At 45.1% G+C, this 23,623-nt stretch overlaps 1 protein-coding gene across 1 annotated transcript; it reads left to right on the top strand.

Moving 5' to 3' along the window:
• Positions 1-4,043: 4,043 nt before the first annotated feature.
• T265_03966 (hypothetical protein) lies at positions 4,044-23,085 on the top strand (the record flags this gene model as incomplete). Its single annotated transcript, XM_009168573.1, has 19 exons — positions 4,044-4,106; positions 4,229-4,339; positions 5,021-5,259; positions 5,295-5,643; positions 5,678-5,808; positions 5,850-6,023; positions 6,057-6,202; positions 6,237-6,442; positions 6,475-6,715; positions 9,981-10,022; positions 11,077-11,195; positions 11,615-11,972; positions 12,472-12,569; positions 13,011-13,190; positions 13,770-13,906; positions 15,540-15,715; positions 15,903-16,009; positions 16,116-16,368; positions 22,603-23,085. The coding sequence occupies 19 exons, from the start codon at positions 4,044-4,046 to the stop codon at positions 22,698-22,700; spliced, it is 3,228 nt and encodes a 1,075-aa protein (XP_009166837.1).
• Positions 23,086-23,623: the final 538 nt, after the last annotated feature.

Below are 23,623 nucleotides of genomic sequence, written 5' to 3' on the forward strand. Positions count from 1 at the left end.
TCAGTGTTTGACCATCGATGTCTTCGGAGCATTGCCTGAATCTGGTGGGAACACCGGATCAGCAATTCTGAAGTACGTCGAATGGTATTCGGGAGAAATAACTCACCCTCGATAGATGAACTGACCACACTGCATAAGTTGCGCTGGCTTGACCACACTCTGCGAATGCCCATCGATCGACTTCCTCGAAAAGCTCTTTTCGCACGACCACGTGAATGATGGAAGAGATCTAGAGGCGGTCATACAATGACTTGGCAGAGAAGTATGAAAGCCATTACCAGCAAACTCAGATGTGCTGGTCATTGCCGTCTTCTTGGGTGGGGACCCCTAGACAGTTCACATTATTGGCTAGAGATATTGTCAGATATGGCCCAGTCGCGCCCTCAATGGCGCTCGTGCATCCAAGCTATTGGCTTCAATGCATAGCTCCTTTTTCAACCCACCCCCCACTTGACAGCCCACTGACAGTGCTGGATTTATGCACCAATTTATCAGCTCCCGCCTGCAACGCGCAGCTACCTACCTCTCCTCCGAAATCATCGGTGAACGAAACTGCGGCAGCTAAATCCACTGTACGACGAGTATGCGGCTATTACAGCTGACAATTATAATGATGATGAGTCCAGATCCGTTTATAACTGTTTCTCCTAATAATTAGTCATTGTGTAATTTGAAATTTCTCCTCCCACCTATAGATGATTTGTTTAGCTCTCATTCGCAACAGAAGGGGCTAATATTTAGTTGCTTGTCTGACTGATCGTGATCGTTTTTTGACAAGGCCATTAGATAACCAGTGGGTAACGTTAGCTGCATAGTTACAATTGCTTGTTCACTGAACTAATTTCTTTCGTGAAATTCCTCTACTGATATAGTGGAAGCAAAGTTACGTCTTCAAAATCATAAAATTAAAAAGTACGCTTGATTGTGAGCTAATCTGAGCTAACCCCGAGGATAACATCTTTTTCGCGGCAGAATGTCTTATGAGCAAGCCGACATTACTGGAAGTTGTCGGTTGGTCAGAATTGCTACGAAATAACTGGAGGTCACAGAGGTGACATGTTTGAACGACCAAGCGGCCAACTACCAATTAACCTGATTTACATCACACCTTAACTTGCGAAGAGAAAGCTGCGTATCACTCGGCAAAAATTATCATGTTGTCCTGTGGTCGTTCCAGAGGACAGGATGAAGGTCAGCCCCTCATACATAGTCTGCTGGATGCCGTATCAACAGTAACTGACTAAACTACCTTGAAAATTGCAAAATAATCTGCTGTTCATGGTTTCAGACCATGACAGCATTCTATACGTGTGGCATAACTTGGTATAGCCTAGTTAGGTTACTTTAAAACCTGTTCACAGGACACGATTATATTTGCCCGTAAATTGTTTGACCGTCGTATTGATTCATCGTATTGATTTCATGCTGCACAGAGTGCAGGACCCGACGATAGGGCTCGCTTGAAAGCAAGGCTATCTAATAATCTTCGTCCATTAACTCAGTTTACTAGTAGCGAAATGAAGGCTTTTCGTCCATGTTTTATCCCCTTAGAATATACTTCCGACTAAGGCTCCATCCTTGTAAACAAACCGTTTCAGGCGATTTCCATAGCAGCAGCAATCTCCTCGTAATGATAAAAGTTTTGCCTGCATGCCATTCGCAGGGAACCTGACAGGTGGCTTTATCGTGGGTAGTGAGAATGGTCCAGAATCAGCCATTGATATTTCACTGCATGGACGTCCTTCAGTGCTTTTTTCACTCCATTACGAAAATTGCCGTTCGTTGCTCTTTGGGAATTGCCGTGCACCCCATCGGTATCATTCGACTAGACATCAACATAGCCCGTCTCGTCGATTTGAGACCAGTTCTGGAATGTGCCGATAAAGTTATTCACTTAAGAATTAGGAAGTACAGTCCTCGTTGAACCTCTGCGTCTGCTCTCACGTATACGCAGGATCAAGACTTTCATCCAAATTTTCCGGCAAGTGTTCGCCTGTTAATTAGTCTTGGGGGCACAAGTGAAAAGGCGTTTGGCACTGCCCTTAATGTTCTCAGCCCCAAGCAGTATTGTTGTAAACGCGAGGACGAAACTAAAAGTGCTCTTAACTGGGCACGAGTTACAGCGTGAACAACCGTCGTGGAAGGCTACACTACCTATCCGAAATGAGGAAATTTTGCCCAATAAATGTGTGCGCTCTGAGGTAAAAAATATCACTGTCCCCATCGTGCGTCAGTTAAGTTAGAGGTGAAAAACCTGTGACAAACGTTGCGGTAAGTATCAGGTGCTATCGTGAGCGAAAATGATCCAAGGTGCAAGGGACGCGTTTAAAGTTAGACGGATGTGATGCAGAGCATTAGACACGCTCATTGGCATTCGCATCTTTCTTTCGTCCTAAGTAGACAAATTGGTTTGTATATTCAAGAAGTGTTCTGTCGTGAGGTCCATAAAGTGTTTGAAGGCTTATGTGAGTAACATAAGCGAAGGTCTGCCGAATCACCCGTAGAATGGCGAATGCCTTTTGAGACGACTTTCCATGATGCCGTGAAGGGAGCCAGATACCCAAATGCATTTAAATATCTATCCTCGTAATGTCTCCTGGAATATTCTCACCAAGCAAGACAAAGGCGTTTGCTGGGTCTTCTATGAAAGAAAAATTGACGCACGATTCACTATTCAGAGGGGGACGTCGACTAAGCGGTCACTACATTGAAGTCTACGTTCACTTGGGAATGCTTGCATAGAAACTCCAGGATTTGAAGTAGTCCGCGAAAAGTATGGATGAACTCGGAATAACGTCTGAAAGGTAGTTGATGTAGATCAGGAACAGATGTGAGCCCAACACGGAGAACTGAGGAGCCCAAATGGAGACCAGCATTGAAGGAGAGCAGGTTGAGCCCACTCTCACTGGGAATGTTCTATGTGATGGGAATGCTTGAATGCAACGTAGATTTTTACCTTGAATTCTGCGAAACTCGAGTTTGTGGAGTATTGGTATGCGTAGGACTCCATAGAATACATTCGAGAGTGCCTTGTCCTTAGCTTGTGTTGAGCAGCCCATAGATACGAGCATGTTCATCGAGCAAGAAAGGTTTGAGATGAAATCATGTAGAACTGGAGATAAACGGTTGCTGGAAGTAAGAAGAGTATTGGTGGCCTTTTCAGAATGAGCCCCATCACCTTGCACGACACGCTAGTAAGACTAATGGGCCCACAGCTACCGGCGATAGTCAGCCAGAGGGTTTGTATATTGGCGTAAAAATCGCTTCCCTCCAGACAGAAGCAAGTTTGCCTTCGTCCCACGACTGGCGAAATACCAGGGAGAAATATTTTGCCAGCGTGAGTGACCTTTCCGTCAGGATCCTCTAACGGACCTAGCCCGACTTCAACGCGCCGAAGAGGTTTGTCTTGCGCAAGAGTTGGCAAATGTCTTCCTCCATATTTGGTGGAGACCATTCGTAGTCATCTATAGATAATAGTGAATGTGAAAAAGTAGCTGGAGCTGAACACTATCCTGCATATTCTTTTCTGCAAACTTCACACACTATTCTAGGGTCACTTGCGCGGTCCCCGTTTCTACCTTTCGAGGGTAGGACGGTTGGACCGTTCCCCTGGGGAGCATTTTACGAAACGCCAGTCCGTCCTACTTGTACCTCGCAGTTATATTTTGGAAAAATAGTAAAGATCTCTTTTTAAGAAGACCCTGAATCATTTAGGTAGCATTGATTCATCCGGCGGCTCGATGTGTTTCGAGACGAATGTCGTATCAATCTCGTGAATTCTCCGGAAAATGGCTATGTGTAATTTCCCATTAACGCTTATCTCAACTTTGATTGCTCAAGTCCACAAGGCAGATGTTCCAAATCAACGTCTATAGTTCAAGATTCTTGGACCAAAAGCAGATAAAACCAGACGTCAGCGCTCATTGGTCTCTGTGTCACAGTGGGGCTTTAATTAAAACTTCATCAACAAAGTGTCTCTCGTTGTTGATGGCCGCATTCAGCATAAATGGCAGATGACCTGCGCGGTATCTGGATGCGATGACATGCTAGTCAGTGCTGATGCGAAGTTTTCACTAGTCCTGATGCGCTGGAGTCCCATCCAGGAGGTCTTGAGGCGTTAAAATTACTCACCAGCTCGACGTTTGAAAAGGTAAATCAATAGAGAGTTGCTCAAGGGTTCGTAAGACAAACCGATCATCTTTTTGGTGGACTAAAGTGGCAACGGTAGGGCCGAGAACAAGAGAATCGGCCTCCAGCAGCAGAACTTGAATCCACAGTGCATCGCAGAAATTTGCCGAAATGGTATCATAGAGGACAATCGGGATGGGCATGGGCCCATGTAAGTACAAAGCAACCCGACCTGCCCTCCCGCTTTTCAGCTCAGCTCAAAAATGAAGTAGCCCTCTATCAAGATCTCTGCGTGGGAGACATCTGGCGTGAGCCATGTCTCTGTAAGTGTAATTCTGGACGGCTACTCAGGGCAAGGGGACTGTTGAAAAGACAGACAGTTTGTGGATGGGCACTTCAACACCATCTCTGCTGCGCCCGGAGGTGTGAGCTGATAAGCTTGCTGCCACATCGGTTGGAAGGCTTATTAACTGTACGCAGGGTGAGACTCAAAGACTCCGAAGGTGCTTTTGCGGCATACCTGTCTGCTTCTTGTCTTGGAAGCTATGAACATGGTTGCCAGACTCAAACCCACTGGCTGCGAAGCATGCCTGGAGAACCTTGATCTCTTTTATGTACATTGTCGTCAGCTCTTGGAGGGACTGAAACTCGCCTACCCTTTTGTGGGCCCTGTTGGATAGCTTCTATAAAGCCGAACTATCAGTGTTTGAATGCACCACTTTTTGGCGCGTTCTAAACCACTCCCAGTGTTGCAGCACGTTTGTCGCGGCGATGGACCCGAACCGTGTGATTTCGGCGTTAGGTGACACACTACTTCCGGATAAGCAGGCGAAAGCAGCGGAATTGCTGAACGAGGCATGTCTTTAAGTCGTTTATTCTAGTAATATACTAGATGCACAAGATTATTGGTTTTGTCCCAACTCTGCTCAACATCGTTTTGGAAAATTCCTTGGATGTCAGCATACGACAGGCGGCCTCTCTGTACCTGAAAAATAATATTTCAGAGTGGTGGCAGGATCCAGATCCGGATAGACCGGGGGAATCCGAGACGTTCAACATACATGAGCAAGACCGCCAGGCGATCCGCAACGCTATTGTTGCTGCCGTAGTTGCCTCTCCTTTTCCTCTCCAGTATGCCACTTTTTTGGTTTGATAATATTCTCTAGGTCGCAGCTTAAGGTTGCTCTCTCGAAAATAATAAAGCATGACTTTCCTTCGCGGTTTCCCGAATTTCCGGACCAGGTCAAACACTACTTATCTACATCAGATCAGAACCAATGGCATGGGGCTCTCGTATCTTTCTATTCTTTCGTGAAGGTCTTTGAGTACAAGAAAAGTGATGGAAAGCACAAGGTTGCGAGTATAATGAAGGAATTTTTGCCCACCTTGCACGCCGCGATTGCTAATCTCGTCACAACAAAAACTGAGGAATCCTTGATGTTGCAGTTACTGATTTTGAAAATTTTCTTTGCGTTCGTCAACTTTCACTTTCCCCTTGACGCTATGGAGAGAGAGGTTAGTTGCTATTGAAATTCTTTGTTATTTTCAGGCTGTGGGTCCATGGAATGATGTTTTCTGCACGATCATTTCCGACTTTTCCGTACAAACGTCTGACCCAACACACCCCTTTTGGAAAGCGAAGAAGTGGTCTGTGAGAATTTTGTTGAGACTGTTTACGCGGTAGGTCAGGCAACGCGTATTTGACTGAATTTGATGAGAAGGTATGGGAGTCCGGGCGTTGTCAGCAAGAAGCACCAACCATTCGCCGAGTGGTATCTGAAGTCATTTTCTACCGCCAATTTGAATGCAATGCTTGGAATATGTGAATTGTACCGGCGGAAATCTTTCGTTTCAAAACCGGTTTTAAGCCAGATATTAGAATACTTTTCTGCTGCGTAAGTACCTTCAGCGTTGTATGAGTTCCCCAGACTTGGCCATTCATTTGCCTGGAAGATACTCCGGAACGATTTCCTGCTTCTTGTTCGGGAGGTCATCTTCCCCCTCTTATCCCACTCCGAAGAAGATGCAGAGTTGTGGCAAGATGAGCCGATCGAGTATATCCGTTATGCAGCATGTAGGTTTCATCCTTTTTTCATCGTTGCTCTCAGCTGACTGGGGGCGACCGTCAGATCCATCGAGCTCCGCGTTCTCTTTGCTGGCAGAAGCTTGCTTAAAGCGGCGTGGGGTGCTGAATAATATCATGCCTTTTTGTATGCACATACTAACGTCAGACAGCTCCCCGTCAGAGAAAGACGCCGTACTACATATGTATGGGGCAATAGCAGAGCTGCTACTGAAGAAAGAAGCATATAAAGTAATTGTCGTTAACTGACTACCATTTTCTAGACGCACCTGGAACCATTCCTTGTGAACCACGTTCTTCCAACGCTACACGCCCAGGAGGGCTATAGGCGTGCTCGGGCCTGTTGGCTCATAGGCAGACTAGCGGACGCCAAGTTCAATGATCAAAATATATTGGTTCAAGTCGTGGATGAAATACGTAAAGCGGTTTTTATGGATCCGGAGTTGCCGGTCCGAGCCTTTGCGGCTCTATGCCTGTCCGAGCTGATTCGCTCACAAGAACAAGGTTGGTACCCCGTCATCAATTTACACTATTTCGAGCATTTACGATCAGTCCTAGTGGCAATATTCTGTATATGAAATCGTTCGGGTGAAGCACACATCCTGTGCCTAGCTACCAATCCACCCTAAGGTAGCATTAGGGGATGGGCACTGCCAGGTTGCCCAAGCGTAGACGGAAGCAGTCAAAATACCGGGGTTGAGTTTGAATCACGGGCATTCCAGCCATTAATTCCTAGTGCTAACCACGGAACCATCTCTGGTAGTCCTGTCCGTCAGTTCGACAGTTTTCTGCGGCTTGGTGCATTGAGAAGGACCACTAGTAAAAAAATACATTTTCATCCCCTTATTGGGTCTGTTTTAGCGGCAAAGATTTCCTCCGTTATTGGTGAGAGCACAATATGACATGATATCCTTTGGACAACTTGATCTATTCGTGCAAAGTTTCCTAATAGTTATTATAGCCTAATGGGAGCGATCGCGGTACAACACAGGTTCACTCATACAGATTTGGTACTTCAGAGTCAGAGCACTTTTAGGTTGGTTATCTTCCAACCAGCAAGCAGCCAAACAACCAACGGATCTAATGGAGTGTTCATTGGAGAGTGTGGTTAACTTAGTGATTCGAAGTACACGACAAACCAAAAGATCTGCAATTATCTGTAGGGCAAAAGAGGATGAGGAGGAAGACAATCTAAACAGGCAGGCAGCCCTACTGATGCGATACAAAGCGGTTTTAGGGTAATTTACCGCAATCCACCACATAGCGACTAGGCAGTTGAGCAGCCTTCGGACTGTCGGTCGATGAGGTCCTACTTAAAGGAGAATCGTACTGGGATCCCACCGAAGACTCATCGGCCTTCTTACTTTTCTGGCATGACTCAACCATAAGAACCGAGTGCGAGAGTGTAGCCCGTAGGTTCATTGCGGTACCCGAGCACCGTGTGACATGAGCCCACCATTGTTATAGATAGGGACTAGATGCTAATTGATCCCGAGGACAAGACAAAATAGCGTATAATATTAATAGCGCTTTACTTGCCCAAGAATAGATGTACACAAGCAAAAAATAACGGCGAAGTATGGTTAATGCGAAGTGACGGTGTCATGGATGGTCATGACAACCGCACCAACTGCAAACACATTATAGGTAGGCGATCCGATTAGGTAGTGACAACTTGCTTGATCTAGATCCAGACAGAAGGCGCCCAAGGTTTCTTTCGAGGCCTCCAACAAACCGGATCCAATACATCGTCCTTTCGTGTACCAACTGACGTTATTTCTCACTCCGCGAAAAACGCCTTTTACTTCTGACTGTAGGGCTTTTTCGCAAGTCCCTGAGATAGGTGCGTATTGCTGGCGCCGGTTCTACGTGAACGGGAACAACATCGGTGGTTGTAATTGTAGTGGGAGTCAATGACTTAGTTAATCGACTATTGATCCGTTGAGTAGAATGAGAAGACTTCGCCTAAGGATAGGCTTTATTTAACATATAAGCACAGTATAGGCTGAAATGACAAGTGAAAGTGAATTAATGGAAATAGCAGTATAGCGTAACTTTCTCTACAGTAATTCTTTCACTTGGTGCTTTTTAACCAGTTGACGCCGGTAGACCATGTTTCAATCAGCCTTAGTATACAGAATGTATGCAAAAGTGCCACCCTTACTGGATCATTTTCATAACAGTTATGCCTCAGCTCAGTTCTCTACATGATTCTCCCAAGCTGGCATTTTTCGGCGGGTGCACAGATTATGGTAGACACCTAAAACCAAGTCAAGAATACGTACAGCGCTTCGTATTTTGGCGTATGGGGCGACAGCATTCTGGAAATTCGGACACTTGGACGCGCCATTGGCAACCAACATTCGACGGACCCTGACTCATGATTGACTGTTGGGTCCTCACTTTCGGATAATCCTCACCTCGGTGCCGGCTCCGCAAGTACTTAGATCTTCTGACCAATTGCGTGTGGGCTGGGCTTCCCGGTCATCAGAGTCCCTAACTGTGAGTAGTAAAGCGCTTTTGATGGGGGGTTCCGCCAAACAAGAATCTAGACCGAAACCCACCCCGACTTGTTCTGCGCAGGAATAGCTTTTCTGGGGAAATGTCAAACCGCGCATTTGCGGCTTGATGTGGCTCAACAAGGACAAATACAACTGCTGAACGGCTATTGAACCACATTCGTTTTATATTTCATATCCACCCCCTAATAAAATCGCAAACTCCTAGTCACACTCTAGGTGCTACTCAACGACGGATTTCTGTGAAGGTATCTGTTCATGACAGTCTGTTACTTCTGGTCATTGACAGTTCATGACCATCACTGACAGCAACACCATTAATGCGCCTTGATTTTTACCTGTCACTATCACGGGTCCTAAGCTGCTAAAGCTTCATTTGGCTACTCTAAAGAAAACCGTGGTGGTCGGACTGTGACTGAGTACAAGATACAGCCACCACTGGGAACTCGAGGAGTCAGTTCAAACCAGGACGATCGAAATAAAAGGACTGATCACAAGTCAGGCACTGAAGATGACAGTTAAATCTTAAGTTGAACAACAATTCAGTTGCCCACAACCACATTTTAATCTGTTAGGTGTACGCAATAGATGGTCAATTCAGGTCCTATTGGTTGTCTTCGCACGAATCTTCAGCCTCAAACAACTCTAGTGGTGTTCAACTTTGTAAAAAAAAACCCTCGGGTTTTTTCATCCGGGTGAATCACATAGTGAACGTCTGAACTCGTGAGTGAACGAAACCTGTTCAATTTATAACTACCTTGATCATGTCTCATCAAAACAAACCATCGTTAACATTATTTGCATACTGACTGTGAAATAAATACTCCCTGGAGAGGATCTTCGATCACATAGCACTATTAGGTGCTGTGGTCGACACGAAAGTTTGTTTCGAAGAGACAAAATATATTATTTCAACATGTCTACACATCTGGAAGTCCTTTCGACCAGCCCGCCATTCTACGCCATAGGGTCGCCTGGTTATCCATTTTGGGCTTATGCATGACACGCTTTTCAGTCAAGTGCCTGACGTCTAATGTGTTTCCTCAGATTGCGTAAAAGCTTCCGCCCAGCATCTGTTGCTGTCTTTGATGATGATGATCCATTATTGACCAAACTTTTTTCCCGTGAGTACCGGTTTTCCTTTGGTGCCGCTTTTAAAATAAAGCTTTTTGTACCAGACTTAGTGTTTGTACTTACAGCGTTTTATTCACTTACAACCGACTGTCATTTATTGTATTTTTTCATTGTAGCGCACAAAGTTCTTTCTCCGCATCTGAGGGATCTAATTCTCCGTGAGTTTATTTTTTCACCTGTAATTATCGGTTGGACTGGATCCAACCTAAGTTGAAGTGCACTGTTTTTGCATAATAGCCATTCGATCGCCTTTGCCGGTCTCCAATAATTTGGTGCACCATTAGTGTGCGACCCACGCGAAGTACGAAACTAATTCAGTGCACCGCCAACTCACCTAAATCGGACAAGTTGGAGTCGAAAAATGAATGGTAGGTTCGGGCCGCGTAACTTATAGACAGTAACAGCTCACCGGTGCTGCCTAACGAAGAACTCGCTTAACTTAGCTGGAGGTGGTGTGCTTATGTCCGTGGCATATTTGCGGCAGTACTGCATAGTTGTCATCCTGAGTTCCCAGTAACAGCATATAAAGGATACCCATCCAATGTTCCAGTTAGTATTTGACTTAACTCTAGAAAAGAAAACGCCTCGTCTCCCGACTGTTTCCAACATCGATAACAAGCTAGGCATTTCTAATCACTGCGGATGATGCACTGTTATGAACCGATTTTTCCTGATATCCCTTTTTATTGCCGGATGACTGTTGCGTAAAGGCCACAATGAGCTGCCCAGGCGGTTTGAACAAAATGATATGAACTTGAGCTGTTGATTTCTCGTCTACCGGGTAGGTGCTCTGCCTTTTCAGCTGCCGGAAAACTTCACATCCGATTCACCCCATCTTTGCCCAATGATTATATCTGTCAGGTGTCTTTTGTGCCAAATGTTCAGTTTACTTGCTGCTTACTGTAGAACCGGTGGGCTAGACTGACGGCATGAATTCACTTGATTCATGGAATCTGTGTAGAACTAAGGACTCAATTGCAAACCAAAGTGGTCTCCCTGGAAGGCCCAATTGAATCTTGCAGGAAATGAGGTTGGCGAAAATGCAGGGACTACACTTACTCAAAAATCTTTATGGGGGCGAAATCGGTAGCGAGTTGTTGAGCAGGTTTCATCAACCTTGTGGGCTTTGTCGTGGCAAATTAAGAAATGAACAACGCTTTCAACGTGAAACCTTGGTGTCTGTCTTATCGTCAACTCTCTTTCATTCCGTAGAGTTGCTGAAGTTACTTCGTGAAACAGAATTCGATGATCTGAACCAAGTGATCGAGCGAATTATGTTATCTTTTGAGAAGGAGATAGTTCCTATTGCTGCGGAATTGATGCAGAACTTGGTAAGTTTTATGCTAACTTATCCGATACAGTTTCGTTTGTGGTCTATTTGTTTGGACCTTGATGTGGAAAGTTTTCGGTTGTTAGACGTCTGAATTAAGGACTTCCAACACAGTATTAACAGGACAACAGAATCCGGTTCAGAATTTTCACAAAATCGAAAATGTTGCAATATATATATAATATATATATACAAAGTTTAAAAATGTGATTTGACCGAGGAGTTTGAAGATTTCTGTCTGTCCTATTCTCGCCAATCCTTTTTGGTATTCCTTGTACAATATTCATACTTTATGGGGACAAAAATTATTTTTGCCGCACTCAACCGCGTTGTGTTTACGACCATTGTTATGCATCATGTGTCCAGTTTGTACTTGGTGGTCCTGTCGTTTGAAGCTCATTCAGTCCGTTTTTTTTCTAGTGTCTCACCTTCATGCAGCTAGTCCAAACAGGTGAAAATGGATTTTCGGAGAAAGCCGATGAACGTGGTGATGCAGAAGACGCCTTTGAATATCGCTCAATGGTCGCCACAAGCATTCTTGACAACATGGAATCAATGCTGCAGATAGCGGAGGAGCACGAGGGTCTGGTAGCTCAGCTTGAACCTATTGTTGCGCAGCAAATACAAACCATCTTTGAGCGGGACCTGTCAATGTTCTACGAAGAGGCGCTCAATCTCCTAAGCTGTCTGACCACAGCAAAAGTTTCACCGCTCATGTGGCAGATTTTTGATCAGCTTTACGGTATCTTCCAAAAAGATTCTGGTGACTGCTTTTCAGGTACGAACATTTTTGTTCTGTCCCGGTTGTTCGGCGCCACGAGTAGAAGCCAGAAGGTACCAACTGGTATTGCTGGTTATCCTCTGAACACAGCCTTGCTGGTTTGTCGAATTTCCCTCTTACAAGTCTCCTGTGTAATCACGGTTTCCGATCTAGTCTTGTGCCTTTCTCTCGCTTACATTTCTAGCTGTCAGTTTATAGTTCACCTTATTTACGCAAACTTTCGCAGTTGATTTTTACTGAGGTTTTAAGAGCCATACCTAACAGATGATTAAAGTGTTTTATCGCCCACCGGAGAAACAGTATTAAGCGATCTTCACATCTAGGGACCAATACTTTCTTGGGTTACTGTAGGTTTTATCCACAATCTTGTGTTTGACGTACTGTTTTTCTCAGTTGGCAAACCGTTCCGCGTTTCAGTTTTTGGACCATTGACTGACCGCATCACTTAGTTATGGGAAATTGGAACAGAACTGACGTACTTTTCGTTATTTTTTAGAGATGATGCCTTGCCTGCACAATTTCATCACCGTTGATCGTCCAGCTTTCATATCTGATCCGAAACGAGTTGAAACCGTCGCCACAATGTGTTCTCAGGTGAGTTGTTATCTAAGCCACTCGGTTTATCTTGTACTGCTGCACATGTGATCGATTCATATTACTTGTTTGTTGTTTGACGGATGTGTTCAAATGAAGCTGACTGTGCGATTTGTTCCTCTCAATTTGCAGATTTTGCCGACGTTTTCCGCGCGCATTTTGATTTTCAGGCTCTGAGCATGTTTTGCCGAAAGTACAGAGGAGAGCAATCTACAATTTTGCCGTGATTCCTACACTTTGCACTCGTAGCTGAGTCCTGGATTTGCATTGGGTTGCCTTAGTCCCAGCGATAGCAATCACTTGGTATTTTCCCCATTGATCCTGAAGTATTTCATGTTCTTAGCCCTGATGAACTTTTCGTTACGCGTGCGTTACGTTTGTTTTCCGACCTACTGTCTGTGCTTGACCTAGCTTACTCCCACTGCATTTCCATTCCCACAGATAATTCAGTCAGATGAACAGGATGAGACGATTCAGCTACATGCGGCCAAACTACTGGAAGTGTTACTGCTTGATTATCGGGGCCAAATCAACCAATACGCTCCTAAATTCATTGAGTTCGCCCTGACGCGTCTTACACGTCCAATCACCACAAGTGAACTACGTGTTATGTGCATGCAAGTGAGTCCTGAGTGATCAAGGCAACAAACTTCTTGTCATTGGCCCTCATATATATCTAGGTTAGATGTAAAAAGCAGTGATTTATCTCTTCCAGCCCTATACTGGAAGTATTAGTGGGACAGTTAACAAACGCTGGTAATAATGTTCGGTGTTGGACGCACCAGTTTCTCTTTCGCCCCCATGTTTTCGTGGCCCTATTCGCTGTTCTCACTCTGCTAAAATTAAACCCGGTTCTGCTATTGGAGACTACTGTTTCCTCATCCTTAAAGAAGGATAAGCTTGCTTAACCTCAGTTTTCCGTCTCCAGTTCATTCCTTTGATTGACCAGATTTCGGGCCCGATATTAGAACTGGCGCGTTCAGTACCTTTTTTTATGGTGCCTGGCGTTTGATCTTTCCATATCGTCATGACCGTTTGTGGTTCCTTTCAGGTTGCGTAGCGGTTATGCCAGAGTCGAATAATTTAATTGAATTTTATGGCTAATTAGTTAAGGGAAACGGCCTGTTGCGGCCGAATATGTAGGTAGTTCACCATGGAGACTCATTTTTGTAAACGATTCATCCTTTCTCCACATTAAAGGTTGTAGTTGCCGGCTTACTGTATGCTCCGTCTGATGTGTTACCAGTTATGGTAGAACATCAGTGGCCAGGCACCTCAGTACCTGTTCTGGTTGAATTTTTGAAGCTCTGGCTGCAAGATACCGACGTTTTCCTCGGGTAAGTTGGGTTCTGCTTTCTATCTCCAGGCTTTTATGCGTGTCCTCTATCTCAACATAGTTCATTTCGGCTACGAGGCACACTAACCGTCAGCTTGAAACAGGCCAAGAATGCATGAAGACACTAGGGGTCAGGGTACATGCGATATTGGAAAATTACTGCATAATATGTGACCTGACTGTGACAATCACTGAAGGATCCCCAATAGGAATAAGATGCCTCGTGTGGCTGGGCTTTTCGAAAACCGTCTACACCCCTGAATGGAATGTATAACCTGTGGATCGCTGAGCTCAACACAAACTTGACTAGTGTTTTTGCACGTCTGCCTTGAATTTTGGCCTCTAGTCTGTATTTTTGAGTTTACCGTGTGTCTTCAGATTTTCTCCGGTTAGAGCTATCCGAACTTTCCTCACGACGCCGTATCAGTCCAGACAGCTTAGGCATTTTGATTGTGGTGCTGCGAGGAATTTTGAATTAAGCCTATCGTGATTCAGCTGCTGACCTCCAGATAACTCCAGGGCGAAACTGCTAACCTGACGATCTGCGGTTCTATATCGAAATCTTGTTTTTCCAGAGCAATTGTCTGTGCTAAGGCATCCCGACACCATCTCAGCTATTGTGTTCCCTTAGAGTTGCATGGTAGCTGTGCAGCGGAAGAGCATCACGACTGATGATGATGACCACGACTGAATGATTATGATTCATGGTGGTCGTTGGCTTGTTCGCTGAGCTGGGCAATTTTATTGCAAACGTTTCATCACCAATCGAGGTGACATCATCAGTGCGTTATTGTGGAGCCTAGTAGTGCCGTAGCGGTGGGTTGGTTGGTTGATTCAGGTTTCGGCCTCCATAATATGACTACCCCGACTATGTATGTGGATAGGTAGAGAAAGGTGCGTTATGCACCTCTTTCAGTTGCGTCAAGTGCCTGAATAGTGCCATCCCATACTGTTTTCCGATGGTCCCTGCTTTCATCCTCTTCAAAGACGTTTATAGTAGGAAACCCTATATGATATCGCACATACTTTTTTCCAGTGATGAACGTGCTAATTGGGAGTGCCTGACTAGCGTTAGTCGTTTACCGGTCGAGTCGTGGCTAAAATGAGACATAGTATATTGTGGCAGTAGGCAACACAAAAAAGCTGCGACTAACCCAATTTTTTTGGAACCTACGCAGCCATATTTATGTGATACTTTTCAGGAGGGTTAACTACCCTTACCTTGTTTTTTTCTCCTGCGTCGTGGACTTTTTCTAAGATTCCACTTTTTCACTTCCAACCTGCACTTGTGCTTGTAGACAATAAGACGTCAATTCCGCATACTCGTATACTGGAGTAAGGTTATGCTAGGTGTAACTACTATAGGCGGAGGGACGGGGTCGACCTCGTGTCATCCCGTTTACCGGATAGCTGACGCTTTATACTACACTTGATCTTACGCGATTATTCGTGCATCCTAACAGTGCAACATGTGCGTATTATTTATTTTGCCGTCAGTCTCGGTGAGGTTTATCGCTCAAATTTTCAGCGCGCCAATGTGTTGCGTGGTTCTGCCGGTGGTATACACATTGATCTTTCTGACCTATGCACCTAAACGCCTGCATCCTTTCATATTTTTCCTGTTTCTCTTGTAGATTACATGATCGCCGGGTATGTGTATTGGGTCTGTGCCTGCTGCTGTCCTTACCAGCCGACCAGCGCCCTCAAGCCGTTGAAGCATTGGCCAAGGACTATCTCCCCACGTTGCTTGTCTTATTTGATGGACTTAAGCGGGCCTACGCAACGAAAGCGAAAAATCAAGCGGAAAGTGGTATGTTTTGTACACATTAGAGCTGTTTGACATGTCGGGATACAATTATATTTCGGTCTTTTCTGACTTGACTTTTTTGTTCATGATCTGTGAACCATGCGGGTGACCGTCTATAGACTTTTGTCTTTTCGAGAAAGTATTCTTGAGGCATACATCTGGACATAGGAAATATTTGCGTTTCCCGCAGATGAATCAGATGAAGAGGATGAAGATTTGGAAGACAAGGCTCTAGGTAGCGATGAAGACGAGGTTGACGAGGAGGGCGCCTCGTACATGGAGATGCTGGAGGCTGCGGTAAGTAACCAACTTATTCGTCTCATTTGTCCATTGTGTGCAGTTTTCTAGTGTCTTCACCTATCTTGATTTCATTCTTATTTTTCTGTTTTTTTTTTCAACTTAGGAGGAGGAGGACGACAGCTCAGATACCGGCGATGATGACGACGATGAGGAAACCATCCTTGAAGCCTTCGAAACCGAATTAGACAAACCTGAGTGTGATATGGACGAATATGTAACGTTCTATCGAATTATGACCGATTTGGAGCGTACAGATCCATCCTGGTACGGTCAACTCATTGGTAGCCTGACAAGTGAACAGCAAACGGAACTGAAAGAGGTTGTCAGTATGGCCCTGAAGTGCATTCAACAAAAAGGTTAGTTTTCCGTAAATCCAAGTCGCTCGATTGACTCTCATTTGTTGGGATCCACAGGATGGTGTGCGCCGCATCCTGGTTCCTACAGACCTGACGCTGGCCTGATTTTCTGGAATTGTCGTCAACTTGTTTTCCGTACATTTAAAAGTGTAGAATGAACTAATCTCAAAGCGTAGTCATCCACCTCAGCAACAGCTTTGTATCTGAATTTGCACAGACGGTTTTTTATCCGCGGTCATCTAAGGGTGCTTATTAAGCACGATAAACTTCAATAGTTAAGGCGCCAGGTTATGGACCGCAAGGTCCGTGGATCGAACCCAACGTCGGCATCTCTACTCCTGTCTAGGCAACCTGGTAGTATCTCAGCCCTCTTGCCTCCCGTTGGCATGTCAGGTGTCACACCTGAACGACTTTAAAGGTGCTTATTTTACAACAAGAATAGGCAGTTGACCAATCTGGATATCTTGAGTCCGTCAACTACTGTCCGTAACTGGCGGAGACTGAAAGATACAATCCAGATTCAACGTCTCTGATATAGAGTCTACTGCAAATCTCTAGTCCTTACGTCTTCTGTATAAAGCGACGAGTACCAAACCATTTAGAAACCACAGAAACATTATGGTACTCTGATACAAAAAGTACCTAGGCACAACCTGCTTTGAAGCCCCATATAAGCCAGTAGTTTGGCGAACGCCGTAAAAATATGTAACAAAACGAGAGAAGTAAACTTTGAATCTTCTCTACTATCATACTTTTCAACAGATTCTGGTGGGTGTGTACAAGTTTTCTGATTTTACGTTGGAGATCACAATTTACCTGATTCATCGGTAGAAGTGACATTTTGTGTTTGCAATTCTGGTGATGATCGGTTAGATATGAAAGCCTTCATTAAAAAAAACTATGAACGAAAACGAGATCATTTTGCCCGATCAGACAGACAGATTTGGAAACAAAAGCACGTCTCGTCGCCACTCGGCTTTCCCACTGGACGGTTGAGAAACATCAAAAATCTGATTATTCCCAGACCAGATAAAGGTGATGTTACGGCATTACGAAGGTGCCTGGACTATTATTCGAAGATGTATATCATTTTGCCGGATATGATTAGATTCCAGTTGTTCTATATTGCAATAAGCGAGTTGGAAAGCTTAGAAGAACAAACAGTGGTCAGTAGTCTTTCTTGAGGAACAGTACATCACAGAGGACTAGTTCGTACAACTAAAACCCAATTTTGTACGGTATTCCCCCACGACCAGTTCTCTGTAGAAAAGGTTGGTCGTAAAACCGCAAACTGGTCGCCAAACAGTTGACCATGGCTTCCAGGATGTTATCTAATATGGTCAAAAACAATTAAACCTTATCGTGATCCCAATGCGGCTCCGTAATCTTGTGCTGTGCACAGCAGCAGCAAGAGTCAGACATGAACTCCTCGCCCACTGCACCCTCGATCCGAGCCAGAATTCCTGCGGCCAAGTGGGTAGGACTGTGTTGTGATTTGCCACAAGAAGTTCCCTCAGCCCTAGGGCTTACTACGATCCACCGAACTAAATTCCACTAATTAGTCTCCTTAAGGCTGTACGTTTGATTGGCACAACTAAGACCGATGCGTCTCGTTGCGCTGAACAGCTTTTATTTGTCAGCATACGTTCCGACAGGTAGCAGCTCCGAGTGTGAGAAAGATAGCTCCTATCGGGATGTGTCACGGTTGTTCTGGTCAGCGGTTCCGACAGACAATGTGAATGCTCAGTTGGCGAACTGTATCTGGTGGGAGCCCATCTTGACAGTCGGTCCCGGTTGAGGTTCTCCACACAGATAGTGAAGGGCATCTTCAACTATATGCACCGAGCGTCATTTGTATCTAGCGAACACAAACTTTCAACACATGTTCACTCCCTGGATGACTATTGAAGGAAGGTGGTAGAAGCCGTGTTCATAGCATTCGAAAGCGTCTGCCGGAGGTCCCTGGCCCACACCAGCGAACACTGTGGAGGCCGTCCACACCAGTGACGCCAAGTCAGATGTCAAGGATGGGAGACTCTCCTACAGAAGTGATTTTAGCATTCGCTTATTTTCATAGAAGTTAACTAGGTTGTCAAACGTACATTTGACACCGACCATCTCCATCTAAAGTTAACCAGCTACGTAATGTTAAGACTAAGACTGGAAGATCAATCGCATCGCCCGTTCATATCGATATATGCTCATCTTCATTTGACGCTGTTGGTTTCGCTACATCCACCATCTTTTGGTACGTGCCTTGCAACTGCACAGTGCCAAGTCATGCTTCGGAATGTTCGGCCTCCAAAAATGCCTCTTGGAATTCAGGGAGAAGCTCTGGAGCTTGTGGGAAGTTTTACATTCCTCGGCAGTTATATTACCGCAGACGAAAGTGTGTTTAGTGAAGTCAGTGCTCGAAATTCCGAAATAGTCCAACTGGTGCCACCTGTCGCTTCATAATGGCATATTGGTGGATTTCTCGTTCCGCATGCACTAGACTACACTAAATACTGTTATATGGTTGCGAGATGGTCTCTGGAAGCTGACTCGAGGAGTCTTCAGGTTTCTAATTTCAGGTTTCCCGGAAGCCTTTCTGATATCGGGTGGTATCGACGGATCTGTAACGAGGTGTTTGTTTATGCAATAGAAGACATCCAGCAATTTCCTTGTTGACGCTGACGCTTTACAGCCATACGAATACAAAATTTGCTCTCATTTAAAGTCTTAAACTGGAAATAAAGCGTGGCCTGGTAGTGGTCCTGCGAACATTCCGGGGCACGTACACCTCCAGACACAATCAGGAAACTTCTAGAAGTACTGACAATACTGAACGCCATCGATCGGTTCCATCTTGCACCATTTCCAACCGGGCGAATTGAGGGACCGGAGCAGTGCTGCATCAATCTGTCTAATCTCTCTTACCGTTTTGTGTGCACTTTGTGCCATTCGCAGGAAGAGGTAAAGAACAGCAGTAACCTCACTAAACGATTGGGCATACGGATCACGTGATCATGTCATCGAAGTTGGTGGCGGTTGTTTTTTTTTCGCTGTTGAATTACCTGATGCATAGCCAAGCGCCTTTGCTAGTCACCCGCCGCAAATCCGCCTACCCCATCGAATACCATCAAGGCTTCCGTGATACTGCCGGTCAAAAACTTGGAGGCGCTTCAGATCATTCAGCGTGTCTCACAAACATACACGAACAAAAAACCCTTTCTGGTACATTGGATCGCATAAACTTAATCGTATACCTTCTTGACGCCGCAGATTTCGCAAATTGGCACGAGATTCGGGTCTTAGTGGTTTCAAACACTTCAGTCAGAGCACAACGACCGAATTATCAAACTCCCCTTGGATGAGATGGCTCAGTGGTTACAGCGCGATTTCTCTAACCGAAAGGTCCGTGGTTCCAACAAGATTTCTGCATCTCGAATTCCCCTGTCTAGGCTTGGGAAACCTGGCAGTACTCCAGACCTCGTGTTTCTCTCGAGTGGAATGTCAGCTAGGCACCTCTCTATGGAACTCCCCACAACATCGATTACTTCTTTTTGAAATGCAAGGACCACGTCCAGGGACTGCACATGAGCCTTAAATTACCCTTTTAGGTTCACTTCTTATGCCGAACGATAGCTTGAGGATGGTTAGTTCATTCAACAGTTCTGGTGCTTAATGTTGGTCTTCAAAGATTAGGCTGACTTCAATGGCTGAACGTCACTTTTTTAGTGAAGCTTTTAAGGAGCTTCTCATACACGTTCGAACGGCCGGAAGTATGCAAACCTAAGGACAGTATTATGTTCTTGAGTTTCTGAGACATCCATGTGGGGAAAGCGTCTTGGGAGCACTGATCTTTCGACGGAATCGAGAGGATCCCAACAGTTATGGAACATCAGGTTTGTGTTTCGTCTGCGCATATGGCGCTACTCTAACGCTGGGTAGGTTCTGAAGCTGTGATTGGTGTAGCCTCTACCCGGTGGAAATCTCTTTCGGTGCTCACGAGTCTTTCGCAGGCTCGGAGCTACGGTCCACTGAGGCGTACTCAGATACAACAGACATGAAGCGATGGTTTTCACTGTCGTTTCGTATAAAGGTAGCCAAACGAACCGCGCAAAGACGACTACCAAGGAGTACTCAATCAAGCACGGCTGTTTGAGCTCAGTGACTCAACAGGTTATCAACGCTGGACTGTCCAGCCACAGCGGTCTTCGTCTCACCGGAGAGGCACCGCCCGAAGGGACCTACGAGGCAAGTGATTTAATGAAATTACTTGTTTCCTGAATTTTTGTTTTTTGGAGGCAGCTTACATGGGCAGCCGGTTGTCCCCCTTGCTTCAGACAGCGCACATTTAAATCAGCTAAGTGAACCGGCTTTCACAATCGCAATCATCCCTGATGGCACCACCAGAGGAGGACTCTGGTGTTTCACTGCTCCACAACTAGGGTAATTTATTTGAATGAAGTCCTGTAATAGAAGGAAAAATAGGAAGAAAACCTAGGGCTATCCTGCCGCAAACATCCTTGGTGCATACACCTCCAACACTCATTTAAGCAAACTGAATAGAAACTGACAGCACCAACACCACCCCAACTTTTCACTTCCTTCCGCCCAGTCACGTACCTTCCCCCTCTTGTTTTGCGCCACTCCGAATCATGCACAGATGACAACGGTCTTCTCAGCTGACGATAACTTCTTATGTGACACAGTCCAGCCACAGTTCGCAGCTCTCAATACTTTTCTTCAGTGAAATACCGTGTGCTTCAGTGAAGGCTCCTTTGCTGGCCACATTGCGGATTCTTTGGTTTCAGCCGACTTCAGCTACAGTTCTGAGAAATCGGTGGTCACACACCTGAATACGTCTCAGAACCACCTTTCAGGGTTGAAAATTGGAGGTATTTGGAGTTATTACTGACAACAGCTGCACAAAACTATCGCTAAGGCTGATTCAAAGTTTATTTCTATCAGTCCTATGGATTGGAAGTGCTGAATAAGTGTTTGCAGTGAGATGGGATAAGGAAGAACGTGGACTGTGAAAGTGTAAGAAAGAAAGGTTCAGCACTCGCGCGCCTGGAATTCCGCGCTCTGCTGTATGCAGTGCGTAAGCCTACCCGGCCGATAGCAATATGGAATGACCGTTGTGGCGTGAAAACATTTTTTCACGGGAATTTAAAGGCTGTACGCGAACTGGGGTGTTATCGAGGCGTCTAGGTTAGAAGATGAGTGACCAGGCCTCTTGACCAAAGCAGTTGGCTCAAAGATCAGACCACAGCGCCGTTGGTTCGAGCCGTCATACTGCCACAGCAATACAAATTTCTAAGGATCAAGTCACTGTACATGTTCCAACACCCAACCTGAGCGATCCAGGCCCCCATCAACTAGTCAGCGTAAAGTAAGGAGCTCTGAATGTTGGACTTACCTTAGCTCGCTGGGTCACAGTCGCACAACCCGCCACACCACGATACTATCCAGTCTGTTTACAGTAGTTGTGATTCATTAGTGTCTTTGGAGTGATTTAGGCGAGTTCTCCCATTCCAGCTGGGTGTGTTCGAGGTGTCTCAGTGGCTATGGCGCCAACTTACTGACCCAGAGGTCCGTGGGTCGAATTCAACGTCCACACCTCAACCACTCCAGCTTAGGCCCGATATTTGTAACATTCAAGATGGCTTCGAACTTTACTAAACTAGGGACCAAACATCTTGGTGCATGTGTTTGAAATAATACACATGAGGTGAATCATTTTCTCTCTCCCTTGCATTTGATATATGTTGGTATTTTCAATACCAAGGTATACGAACAATTTATCTCATTTTTCATCTGCAAACTCCAGTTTCCTGTGGTCATATGACCGCTCCTCCACAATAGTTCGGTGAGTTTGCAAGTAGTCAACTTCATGGATCTGGACGAGTTTAGCCAGTGAGGCTGTCAGTGACAGGTCTATTTAATCGCCCCCCCCCCACCGCTTCTAGGCGTAATTGCTGGGGACAATAATTCCCCATTGTGTGGGACACTTAGGTGAATACTGTTAATAAATGGGATATTCTTCAGCTGTACGTACTTTCCGTACAGTTGTTCTTACTGTCGTAGTTTCGTTCACTGATGATTTGGGGAGGTGGGCTAGGTAGCTGCGCACCGCCATTTCGACTTACCGACTTGGTTCATTTTTTCAGTGTTCGTTTCTAGGAGGAATTACTGCGTTCATCCTTTCAATTTGCTATCTTCACGTTGACACTTCTTCACTTGTAGAGTCAAAGATGATTGAACAAGCTGGCGGCTATGTTTTCCATCCCACGATCCCATCCAGCTTTGATTTCGGTGCAAATTCGAATGGACAACCACAGTAATTCATCAGGGAACAAACTTGCAATATTTTTTACATTGGATCTCTCATCCCAGCGCTCTAGAATCTTTTAATAAGATTCGCTTCAATCAGAGTCTTATATTTGGTTGGTTTCTGCAACCCTCTGTGAAAAATTACCGTTCCGTTTAGCCGTTTTCCGTTCATTTGGGTCGGTTTTCAAGTTTGAGTATCTTCACGAGATAGGAACTTCTGCTATACCCGCCTCGCTGAACTGTACACGCATTCAGGTCCCACTTTGTTGATCGGATTATTTCCCAGTGATTTTTCCTTGACCTCTTCTTATGATCATGGATTTGAACCGCAATGGGCAATATTGAGACTTTGGAATCCAGTTTTCTCTTTTTTATACCCTGGGATCTCTAAACTGCCGCACACATGCATAATGGTTAATCGGTTACCGGATATCAGGCTGTTCACTGTGTTCTGTAGGCTCTGTTCTTTCGATAAAGTGCCGCACTCGCTTAGCTCAGTTGACTAGTGTCTTGGGTTCACAGTGGTGAATTTTCGCTTGACCCCTATGTGAATTGTAGCGTATTCATATCGCATTTAGCGGCCTATCCGGCGTTGGTGCGTCAGCTCGTTCTCAGCTGAATGACCTGGTCTTCATCAAATGCGTGCCTGCAATCAATTTCGGCGCGGAAGCCAAAATAACAACAATTCTCGTTACCAAAAATGTGATCCATGATTGAATCACAGTTGTATTTTGATTGTATCAGGTATCAAGACTCTCCCAGTAAGTGACAGCCGGACTGAGTGGAGCATCCAGTATAAAGAAGTCGAAAATAGTTTGGTCACTTCTCAGGTGTTAGAAACAAATCTGTGACCTTAGCAAACAAAGAATTTAGAAAATTAATGATTGTTATAGTGTTGGAGAAAGTGATGGAGGGAACAAGTCTCCGTGAGGCC

Source organism: Opisthorchis viverrini (assembly GCF_000715545.1).
Source record: "Opisthorchis viverrini unplaced genomic scaffold opera_v5_61, whole genome shotgun sequence".
NCBI classification, from domain to species: Eukaryota; Metazoa; Platyhelminthes; class Trematoda; order Opisthorchiida; family Opisthorchiidae; genus Opisthorchis; species Opisthorchis viverrini.